General features: G+C 36.7%; 1 protein-coding gene across 8 annotated transcripts in view; it reads right to left on the bottom strand.

Moving 5' to 3' along the window:
- The window catches only part of ANO10 (anoctamin 10), a 247,296-nt gene that overhangs the window by 221,264 nt on the left and 13,783 nt on the right, over positions 1–12,249 (bottom strand). For 4 of the 8 annotated variants that reach the window (XM_054479582.2, XM_054479580.2, XM_054479585.2 and 1 more), the window contains exons 2-4: positions 9,746–9,898; positions 4,371–4,568; positions 2,517–2,651 (exon numbers count right to left, since the gene is read on the bottom strand). In XM_054479582.2, the coding sequence (XP_054335557.1) occupies positions 2,517–2,651; positions 4,371–4,568; positions 9,746–9,884 (472 nt within the window). In that variant the 5' untranslated portion in view covers positions 9,885–9,898. The remainder of the gene's footprint in view (positions 1–2,516; positions 2,652–4,370; positions 4,569–9,745; positions 9,899–12,249) is intronic. The other 4 variants (XM_054479584.2, XM_054479579.2, XM_063662005.1 and 1 more) reach the window with 1 other exon arrangement.

Here is a 12,249-nt window from a genome sequence, read left to right as displayed (position 1 = left end):
AAAGAAAATAAAATACCTAGGAATCCAACTTACAAGTGATGTGAAGGACCTCTTAAAGGAGAATTACAAACCACTGCTCAACGAAATAAAAGAGGACACAAACAAATGGAAGAACATTCCATGCTCATGGATAGGAAGAACCAATATCGTGAAAATGGCCACACTGCCCAAGGTAATTTATAGAGTCAATGCCATCCCCATCAAGCTACCAATGACTTTCTTCACAGAATTGGAAAAAACTACTTTAAAGTTCATATGGAACCAAAAAAGAGCCCACATTGCCAAGACAATCCTAAGCCAAAAGAACAAAGCTGGAGGCATCACGCTACCTGACTTCAAACTATACTACAAGGCTACAGTAACCAAAACAGCATGGTACTGGTACCAAAACAGAGTTATAGACCAATGGAACAGAACAGAGCCCTCAGAAATAATACCATGCATCTACAACCATCTGATCTTTGACAAACCCGACAAAAACAAGAAATGGGGAAAGGATTACCTATTTAATAAATGGTGCTGGGAAAACTGGCTAGCCATATATAGAAAGCTGAAACTAGACCCTTCCTTACACCTTATACAAAAATTAATTCAAGATGGATTAAAGACTTAAATGTCAGACCTAAAACCGTTAAAAACCCTAGAAGAAAACCTAGGCAATACCATTCAGGACATAGTCATGGACAAGGACTTCGTGTCTAAAACACCAAAAGCAATGGCAACAAAAGCCAAAATTGACAAATGGGATCTAATTAAACTAAAGAGCTTCTGCACAGCAAAAAAAACTACCATCAGAGTGAACAGGCAACCTACAGAATGGGAGAAAATTTTTGCAATCTACTCATCTGACAAAGGGCTAATATCCAGAATCTACAAAGAACTTAAACAAATTTACAAGAAAAAATCAAACAACCCCATCAAAAAGTAGGCGAAGGATATGAACAGACACTTCTCAAAAGAAGACATTTATGCAGCCAAAAAGCACATGAAAAAATGCTCATCATCACTGGCCATCAGAGAAATGCAAATCAAAACCACAATGAGATACCATCTCACACCAGTTAGAATGGCGATCATTAAAAAGTCAGGAAACAACAGGTGCTGGAGAGGATATGGAGAAATAGGAACACTTTTACACTGTAGATGGGACTGTCAACTAGTTCAACCATTGTGGAAGACAGTGTGGCGATTCCTCAAGGATCTAGAACTAGAAATACCATTTGACCCAGCCATCCCATTACTGGGTATATACCCAAAGGATTATAAATGCTGCTATAAAGATACATGCACACGTATGTTTACTGTGGCACTATTCACAATAGCAAAGACTTGGAACCATCCCAAATGTCCATCAATGATAGACTGGATTAAGAAAATGTGGCACATACACACCATGGAATACTATGCAGCCACAGAAAAGGTTGAGTTCATGTCCTTTGTAGGGACATAGATGAAGCTGGAAACCATCATTCTCAGCAAACTATCTCAAGGACAGAAAACCAAACACCGCATGTTCTCACTCATAGGTGGGACGTGAACAATGAGAACACATGGATGCAGGAAGGGGAACATCACACACCGGGGCCTGTTGTGGAGTGGGGGAATGGGGGAGGGATAGCATTAGGAGATATACCTAATGTAAATGATGAGTTAATGGGTGCAGCACACCAATGTGGCACATGTATACATATGTAACAAACCTGCACCTTGTGCACATGTACCCTAGAACTTAAAGTATAATAATAAAAAATTAAAAATTAAAAAAAAAGTAAACATGTGGTCCCAGCTACTCGGGAGGCTAAGGCAGGAGATTACTTGAGCCCAGGAGGTGGAGGCCGCAGTGAGCCATGTTCACACCACTGCACTCCATTCTGAGTGACAGAGCAAGACTGTCTCAAAAAAACAAACAAACAAAACAACAACAACAAAAAAAAACAGATTAGGGGACACAGAAGCTTACATGTTTAAAGTGTCTTTTAGGCAGCAAAAATGTTCTGAAGCTTTGCCACTATCTGGGTTTGAAGCAAACTTGGAATTATGCATTGTAGTAAACTCTTTCATTCTGCAAACTAGTATCTTCATTAAAATGAAATCACACAAAACCAAAAAGTTGCAAAATTCTAATTTGCCTACCCAGTGAGATCAGAGGAAATGGAAAGAGTGCTCCAGGAAAACACCATGTCTTCCCTTTTATATTCCTCCACAGATTTTCATGTACAATGTTAGGGCATAAAGTAAACTTTGCTCATTTTAATTGAGTAATATGTATATGTATACACACTGGATTTTAAGCTAACTGTATGGTATGAGACCTTGATAAATAAGTAGTCAACAATACAAAACAAACATATTGATTTAAAGATGCAATATACTGAGGTTCCAAGGGGAAAAGATATGTTCATAAAAATACAAGTTATTGTAAGTTTGTGTAAGTTCTTCTGTAAGAGGGAAAAAAGGCATCTATAATTTGCTATTTATGTCTATTAAGAAAAAAACTGGTTGACATAATGACTTACACAATGATTTTCCTGGATACAACTTTGCCTGAGGGTAGCCAGGGATCATTTTTTCATCTTTAGCTCTAAGATTTTCAAGTTCATGTTTGATAATGAATTGACATTCTGCCATTGTCAGGAAATCATCATTGTTATCTAAAATAAAACAGAAATTACCAGATTTTAGTAATAATCAAAATAAAAATATTCCAATTACCTGAGATTATAGAAATAATGGTGTAAACAATAAGCAATTAACATAAGAAGTAATCAAAGTATGAAGCTGGTAAATTAAATAGAACATAAAGCTCCTTAGATATTTTATAAGAATAAAAAAATTCTGTTATGCCTTCACGTAATACAATTCTACAATAATCATTTTAATACTTATATTAGAAACATTCAAAAGGCATATAATTTATCTCATTTAGTACCAATGAGCAGAAAGCAGTATGTTCTTTTATTCTAATAATGCATTAAACTTATTAACGTATTATTATGTTAAACCAGGGATGGAATTGAAGAAGTTTGCCTATATGGCAAATTATCCTCCTTCAAAGTCTCAAGCCCATTTCATTCCCTTCTGCAGTCAAACATCTCTTCCACTAATGAGAGAGAAGAAAGTCTTGTAAGAAAATGTTGTTGCTATTTGACAGGTGAAACCTCTTAAATAAGGTAAATTTCCTCTTGAACATTTATTCACTCAGGTATAAAAATCTAGAGTAAGTGAATCCAAAGAAGTCTAATCACATCTTCTAACTCTGAAAGCCCTGGCAGGGATCAGTTTGATTCTGAAGCCAAGCTCCCATCCTGTTGTCATATCCACCCTGGCTTTCCCAGTTCTTTCCTGAAAATATTCTCTACTAGAACCTGCTTTGGGGCCAGTATAGAACCAATGACCCTATCACATTCAGCAGGAGCCAGAAAATTCAGGAAATGAGGTTTCTAAGGTACTGAACTACTACTGTGTTTCTTATTATTATAAAATTTTTCTAATAAATATTCACATGTGATTATTTGTAGAAAATAATCTCTACTTATGAGATGCAACTTTTTATAGTTAATTTCTTTTTACATGATGGTTTTCTTGTAGAATTAGAAAATATAATACTTGGCCGGGCGCGGTGGCTCACGCCTGTAATCCCAGCACTTTGGGAGGCCAAGGCAGGCGGATCACGAGGTCAGGAGATCGAAACCATCCTGGCTAACACGGTGAAACCCCGTCTCTATTAAAAATACAAAAAAATTAGCCAGGCATGATGGCGGGCGCCTGTAGTCCCAGCTCCTTGGGAGGCTGAGGCAGGAGAATGGCGTGAACCTGACAGGCGAGCTTGCAGTGAGCCGAGATAGCGCCACTGCACTCCAGCCTGGGTGACAGAGCGAGACTCGGTCTCAAAAAAAAAAAAGAAAAGAAAATATAATACTTCTTTTGGTGTATTTTGTTAACTTAGAATTGATTGGTGACAATCATTCTGCTTTCAAAAAAAAGGATTTTTCTGTATCAAGCTACTGAATACTCAAATTATAAGAATTAGAATAGAATAATATAAGTAAGTTACATGTGTTCCTTTAATTTGTGTTCATCCAGAGGAGGCAAAGGATGGCAACGGGCCAAATCCAGCCTGCCACATGGTTTTATAAATAAAGTTTTATTGAACACGGACTCGCCCATTCATTCACTTATGGTCTATGGCTGCTTTTTTGCTTTACAATGGCAGTGTTGAGTAATTGCAGCAGAGACCACATGGACTGCAAAACCTAAAATATTTACTATTTGACCCTTTACTGAAAAAAGTTTGCTGACCCCCGATCTATTCATCATAAACTTCTTTTTGATAAATGGATTCTAACAGAGACAAAGAACTTAGGGCTTACCATCAAAACCTTTGAAGTTCTGTCTGGTTCTGTATGTGAAGGCTCTCATGGTGTTATCATTGCACTCTTTTACCAATCCCACTGCTTCTGCCCCCAGTAACATTCTAATCTTGGAGGCACCAACAAGATATAAGTTCTGATTTTCTAGTGTTTCTTGTTCATATTTATTTAACAATGGTCTAAACAACAACTGGGCACCTTCAAAAACAAAAGATAAGCACAATCTTAGACAAACATAAAAGTTTCAAAAATAAAAACTTTCTAAATAAATATAATGTTTCTAGTCTGGTAGAAGAAAAAGAAGTTGTATTAGCAATTTAAATCAATCTTCCAAGTAAATAACATAAGTACATTAGCGATGACAGTTCTTTATAGTTTTTCAATAAATGGAAAAACTGAAAAATGTACCACTAAGTAGCCTGCCACTTATTCAAATGAGAAGTAGATGAGACGAGAATTCAATATTTATGAGCTCTAGGTATAAAAGTGCACCAAATAAAAATACAGAACAAAGATTGCAGTTTAATATAAACATAATAGACGAAAATTTAAGAAAATTAATTTGGAACAAAATGTTTCAGTAAAAAGAAAAACCAAAAATGTAATACAATTACACTGGACTGTAACATTTTATGAAGGTTAAATACTAAATAATAAAAAGCAATATAACTTTTCAGTGATTTTTCCCATAAATTTCTATGTTCTATTTGGTTTAATATTTTTCTGAAATAAGTTACCAAAACATAAAGAGATATCATGATTTGATAATGTACATATAATTATTACTTAAAAGATTATAAAGAAAAAAGATTATTTCTACCTATGTCAATTTTTGTTTGTTTGTTTTTGAGACAGGGTCTCACTCTATTGCCCAGGTTGGAGTACGGTGGCACGATCTTGGCTCACTGCAACCTCCACCTGCCAGGTTCAGGAGATCCTCCCACCTTTGCCTCTCGAGTAGCTGGGACTACAGGTGTATGCCAATATGCCAAGCTATTTTTTGTATTTTTTGTAGAGGCAGGGTTTCACCATGTTGCCCAGGCTGGTCTTGAACTCCTGAGCTCAAGAGATTCACCCGCTTTGGCCTCCCAAGTGCTGGGATTACAGGCATGAGCCACAGCGCCCGGCCTCAAACTTTTAAAGGTACATTTATTTCTTTACCATTTACCCTCTAGAGATGGTTGACAGGAATTATGAAAATATTAATCAGATGATAACAGGATCATGAGCAGAATTTATATTTCATTTATCAAATGGATTAATATATTAAGACACTATTATCTAGGTAATTTACAGTAAAGCTATTAAAGACTTTAGTAAAAGGTATATTCAATTTACAGAAAATACCAATGGCTCTTAAATATAAGATCCTTAACCTCACTCATATTAAGACAAATGTAAAAACTATACCAATATGCTGTTTCTTACTTCTCACACCCCAAAGATGGAAAGTTTGGTAACAGGTTGGTGAGCGTGGTAGCCGTGAAGGTACCCCACTCCACCAGCTCTCCCTTCAAGACAATCTGCTTTGAAGAACAGGGTTGACTGCCAGGCTCCTGCTGCCACAGCTTAAGATCCTTCCCCCAGCTGCTTCCAGCCATCAGCTGGGCACGGAGGGGACACTGAAACAAGGCCATTCCTGCACAACGTAAGTTTCCTTTAAAGAGCAACTTTAAGCCTGGCTGTTAGTTTCTCAGAACTGGGCTGTGGTCTGAGGCTCTTCCTACTCAATTCTCCTTCCTTTCCTCTCTCCTTTCCCAAGTGTCAAACCGTCAAAGTCTGAAGGCTCTCTAGACCCACTCTTGCCCCCTTCTCCTTCTTTCCACAAATATTTCTCTCAATAAACTTCTTGTTCATCAAATCCCATCTCTTGTTTGGAAGACCCAAACAGACACAGTGAGTGTGTGGGGAAAGGCATCACAGCCATTTTTAGTGGAATAGAAACTGTTATAACCTTTTTTTATTAGTTAATTTATTTATTTATTTTGAGACAGTGTCTCGCTCTGTCACCCAGGCTAGAGTGCAATGGTGCGATATTGGCTCACTGCAACCTCCACCTCTGGGTTCAAGTGATTCTACTGCTTCCGTCTCCCAAATAACTGAGATTACAGGCACACACAACCATATCCAGCTAATTTTTATATTTTTAGTAGAGATGGGGTTTCACTGTGTTAGCCAGGCTGGTCTTAAACTCCTTACCTCAAGTGATCCACCCGCCTTGGCCTCCCAAAGTGCTGGGATTACAGGCATAAGCCACTATGCCTGGCCTGGTATAATCTTTATGAAGAACCATTTGTCAACATTTTGTTTTGAAAAAGAGCATTTTTCTCAGATGTTTGGTGATCTTTCATTATATGTTCATGTTTAAGAGGCTCTGTGAGGCTAAATGGAACTTCTGAGGGCTTATATGGAGCTCATCAAGGATGGCCTTTAATGTAAGGTCTTCCTCCCCTCCATTAACCTTTCCCTTTCAAATTGTTCAGATGATTCCTTTGTTATTTGTTTTCATGTCATCAAATAACAGGCTTATAGAGCTATTTCTTGATTTCTCAGTTTTAAGCATTGAAGATGAGGATTTTTAGCTCCCTTTCTTTCTTCACCATTTCCATTCATCATTCCTATCACCTATTCTCACAGTATGGTTAAGTCATCACTTTGTTTCATCAAGTCAGTATGTGATTATGACTATATATGTTATTTATAGCTCAGCCTTACAGTATGCTATGATTTTCCTTTGTCATACTTTCCATTTTCCCAAAAGTTGCTGTCTTATCATTTGCTTAATTATGTTCCTATCAATAATCCAATCCCCCAAGTTCTCTGCCAACTGTCTCTCTCCTTGATCCACTGACATGAAAGATAACCTACCAACATCATCTTCTTGGAGAACTCTTTCTTCACTCTGCCCTCACACCTCACTTTTCTTTGTTCTCTTTCTAGAACTCCTTTTATTCAGATGTGTACCTCATGAACCAGTCCTTTAATTTTCTTATTATTTGTTCTCATATTTTCCAATTCTTTATCTTTTTGCTCTTCTTTCTTGGAGGCTTGTCTCAACATTATCTTCTAATAATTTTACTGAGTTTTTACATTTTAACTTCATATTTTCACTTTATAGGAGCTGCTTTTTTCCTAAAGGATTTTTATAATATCCTATTCTTGATTTACAGATGTTACATCTTTTCGTAACTCTGAGTGCTGAGATTTTTATTATCTTTTGGTTTTCTTCTTCTGAATAGTCCATTGCTTTTATCTGTTTAGTTTTAGATTTCTCTTTCATGTTAGGAATTGTTCTCAGATGTTTGGTGATCTTTTATTACATGTTCACATTTAAGAAAGGGGCTGTATGAGGCTAAACAGAAGTTCTGAGGGCTTAGATGGAGCTCATCAAGGATGGCCTTTAATGTAAGGCAGTCTGGTCAAATAATTTTCCGTTAGCAACCCCCTGATTTCTGCACCTTTAGTTATTTTGTCTTAAGCTGGTCAGGTTCTCCAAAGAAAGACTGTCCAATCTGCTTCCTACAAGGTGTGAATCTTGCTGCTAATATTTTAGAAACTGAATTAGGTACGTGAGTGGTGGAGTGGGGGAAAGGGGAATGGTATTCAGTATCTTATTTTCAGTACAGAATCTGTGCCTTCAACTGTGCATAGATTTCTATGCCAAAAACCATGCATCTGACCATCTCCAGAGAATAAACCTCAAGTCTTCTGCTGGGGTTGTAGAATACGGAAGGGATTCGAGGATCTATTTATTTTTATTTTAATTGACACATAATAATTGCATATATTCATGGAGTACATAGTAGTGCTTCAACACATATAATGTAGAGTGCTCAGATCAGGGTAGTTAGCATACCCATCATCTCAAACATTTATCATTTCTTTGTGTTGGGAACATTCAATATCCTCCTTCTAGCTATTTGAAACTCTGTATTATTTCTTATATGGATCTCAGACACTTATCTTTTCTTCTTGGTCCTACTTTTATCCCCACCTCCATAGATCCAGTGTCCCTAATTCCTGAGTCATTGTGGGTATTGTGCAGAGTAAACCAAATTGCCTCTCAACTTCTTTCCCTGTCAGCTTAACTTTTGGCTTTCTCAAATCTGACAAGTCAATAACTATTCAGCCACCTGTTTCCTAGCTTCCAATTTTTGCTGCTCTTGTATCGTCTCCTTTTTTTTTTTTTTTTTTTGGTCCATGTGACTTCGGTCTTTTAGATATTTTTTAACCATTCTATTATTATTGTCAATTTAATAGGAGGTTGGAAGAGAATCAAAGTAAACATGAGTATAAATCTACTCCCTTCACCTGGAAGATGCAGAACACTTTTTTGGAAAGATTTTTTATGATCGCCCAAAAAGTGTGGAAAGATGCCCATCCCTTCCCTGTGTGTCCCTGAAGGCACACAATTGGCAAAAAGATGGCTGGGAATACACTGGAATCTTTCACACTGAAACACTATATAGTTCCTAAATCACAAAAATTTTAAAGAACAGACTTAAGTTCAGTGAAATGCTCACACTTCAGCAAGCAAATACTCCTGTTTTTAAGTTTCCTTCTGGTTCAACTGTTTGAAAAAAATTTTAATTCCACTTTGATTCCAATTTTATTCTTCAGAAATAACTTCAGTTTATAGTAACAGTTTTTTTTTTTTAAAGAGTCTAAGTCTAGTCCAGTGTTCAGAGACTTTGTGCAGACTAAGGTGTTGTTTTGTGTAGTTTACAAAATACTTGCTCATGTAAAACACTAAAACACCCGCTGCTTTCTCACCCAGACTGGGAACCTGTGTCACCTTTCAAGAGAAGGCTAAACCTTGGCATCTTAAGTCATTCCTTGCCACTGCAGAAAGTACTGCCATAGTGTCATCTAACCCTTTCCTTTACTTTTACAGTAAGTATACACGATTCATTTGTCCATGCCATGCACTGCTTTATGATAGCTCTTCCATGTACTTTTCTTTATTTTGAATTTCTTTCTACCCTGATGGTAACATCTTTGCAGGCAGAGACCATATTTATCTCTCCCTTAGCACCGTTACTGGCACACAAAGAGCATACGATAGATACTTGTCCATTCATTTGACAAATATTTTTTAAGCACCTAGTATGAACCAAACACTGTGGTAGGCATACTATTTAGAGCTGTGAAGAAAACCACTCATGCTGCTTTCAGTTTAATGGGAACTTAAAGCCTCCTGTTGATTTAGGACCTCCTTTCAAGTCCCAGATAGATAATAAAAGGCAAAAAATTTAACATTAGTAAATAAAATGTATCAATGAAAATTATAAAACACATTTGCAAATACATTTTTAGTGACTGAGCATACAGTGTGGGAAGCCAGACTAAGTCTGAGCAGTGACTATTTTACTCACCTCCATCTTTTTTTTTAGCTATAATTCTGTTTTTCAGCCATTCTTTGGTTTCTTCTTTGACATCCTGAGCAAATTCTATGACTACCAAAGGTGTGAAAGAACTCTCAGAAGTATCCAAAGCTGATAAGGTCACTTTCATCTTTGACAAATCTGCTGAAAATTAAAATAAAGAGTGAAAATGGGTTGTTATTATGGCAAAGAGAAATATGCTATAGACTTCATTTTCTCTCAATTATACCTAATTCTGGCTTCCAAGATAAAAGCAAATTTCTCATGATTCAGATGGGTTGTATGACAGACTCAACCAATGGTTCAAAGTACATGTGTGAGCCAAGCTTTGGAAAGAATGCCATCCTTTTCTATAAGCAGCTCAGGATGCAGCAGAATAGACATTTGTGTAAATGAAGGATAACGATGTAAAATGTGTTCTCACACAAGCGGAATAAGAAAGTATTTTCAAAGAATGTGACATCTGAACAGGATTCAGAGGAATGAGTAGGAGTTTGCCAGATACACAATGAGAGGTATCCTAAGTAGACAAAATTATATTTCCCTAGAAAATAATGATGAAAAAACAGCCAAGAGGCTCAGAGAAATACAAATGGTTAGGTATGGTGGGAACATTAACTTTGTGTAGGAGGAAAGAAGGGTGGGAATGAGCTGGTATCCAACTAGGGTCCCAGATTACAAAGGAAATGGGCTTTGTCTAACATACAATGGGAGTCACCAATTCATTATGAGCAGGGAATTGATGTAGTCAGTAGGGAGCTATTACAGATCACAAAGGGTCAGCCTAGAGTGTGGGAGGCCAGTTAGGGGGCCATTAAAGTAGTCTAGAAAAAGCTGACACTGGTCTGAACAATGACAATGAAGAGGAAAGGATAGCTCGGGGTTAAATCTATAGAAGCAGACAACTGGACTGAATATAACTACTAAAAAAAAAAAAAGACAGAAAAAGAAAAATGTTAGTGGGTAATGAGTAGTCAGGGTGTAATTACATGGAACTCTCTACAGTACCCATCTCAGCTAGGCAGAACCACTACTATACATTTCCTCCAAAACTACACATCCTCAAAGTGACACATTAACTATGAACACAAGCCAAGACTTCCACTTCCAGGACAGCAGATTAAAGGGTTCAAACTCTTCTGCTGAAGACAACTAGACAATATACACCCACACTCACATACATATGTATGTGCATATATATGTGACACCATAAGTGGAAAATTCCACAGATAAGTACTTAGCACAAAGTTGATCTCACGTACAAAATTATTTAAAATGTTATATAAAATTACTTTTAGGCTATGTGTATAAAGTGCATTTGAAACATAAATTTCATGTTTAGCCTTGGGTCCCATTCCCAAGAGATCTCATTATATAAATGCAAATATTCCAAAATGTAAAAAAAAAAATCCAAAATCTGAAACACTATTGGTCCCAGAATTTTGGATAAAGAATATGTGACCTGTATTTTTAAAAATTTGTGAATAACAAAAAGCCAACTAAGCTGGGCATGGTGGCTTACACCTGTAATCCCAGCTATTCTGGAGACTGAGGCTGGAGAATCACTTGAGCCCAGGAGTTCAAGACCAGCCTGGGCAACATAGCAAGACCTTGTCAAAAAAAAAAAAAAAAAAAAAAAACCCAAGGCAGTGGAGTCCAGAAAGCTAAGCACTTGCAACCAGTTTCTCTGGGGCCTCTGCTGAGAGGGTAAGAAGCTAAGCAGGGCTTCTGTTGGCCATGGGAGGCTAGGGGACAAAACGTGTAATTAGTAGAGAGCCCAGCAAGGAAGACAGTCAGATAAAATCCCCACTTTGAACTGGGATCTGAAAAGGCTACATTCTAAACATAATAATGAAGGAGAATTAGATCACCCCGATAGGAACTAAATTCTAGGTTTGCATCATCTTAATCAGGAGAAAAGTTACTACGTATGAAAATGAAAAATAGTAACAAGCAATAGAAACAAACGCATAATAGATCCAAATAATGTAGGTGAAAGGACTTTAAAATAATGATCATATATTCAAAGAACTAAAAGACAAGATTGATAATTTTGGCAAAAAACTGAAAATTATTTTTAATGGAAATTCTAGAATTTAAAAATATGAGTCAAAATTAAGAACCCAAGGAAGGCTTTATAGAAAATCAGACAAAGCTAAAGATAAAAACCAATGAATGATAACACAGGCACAAAGAAAATATCTAGAATTAAGCCCTGAGGGCAAAAAACGAAGAAAACACAGTAAAAAGAGTAAGAGACAAGGAACTACAAGGAACTAAACGGGGGAGGTATTAAAAAGTACAAACAATATCTGAAGAGAGACTGACCAAGCATTTCCCAAAGCTGACAAAATATACCAAGGCACAGATTTAAGAATCTCTATATACCTCCATCAAGATAAATAAAAAGAAAAAGCATAGTAAAACATCAGAAAAGCCAAGAGAGAGAAACATCTTAAAGCAGAAAAATAAAGAAAAAGTACCTTGAAGAGCAA

The sequence above is a fragment of the Pongo pygmaeus genome, chromosome 2 (genome assembly GCF_028885625.2).
Source record: "Pongo pygmaeus isolate AG05252 chromosome 2, NHGRI_mPonPyg2-v2.0_pri, whole genome shotgun sequence".
Taxonomy (NCBI): domain Eukaryota; kingdom Metazoa; phylum Chordata; class Mammalia; order Primates; family Hominidae; genus Pongo; species Pongo pygmaeus.
The sequence above is the reverse complement of the archived record's forward strand: the minus strand, read 5'-3'. Positions and strand labels throughout refer to the sequence as shown.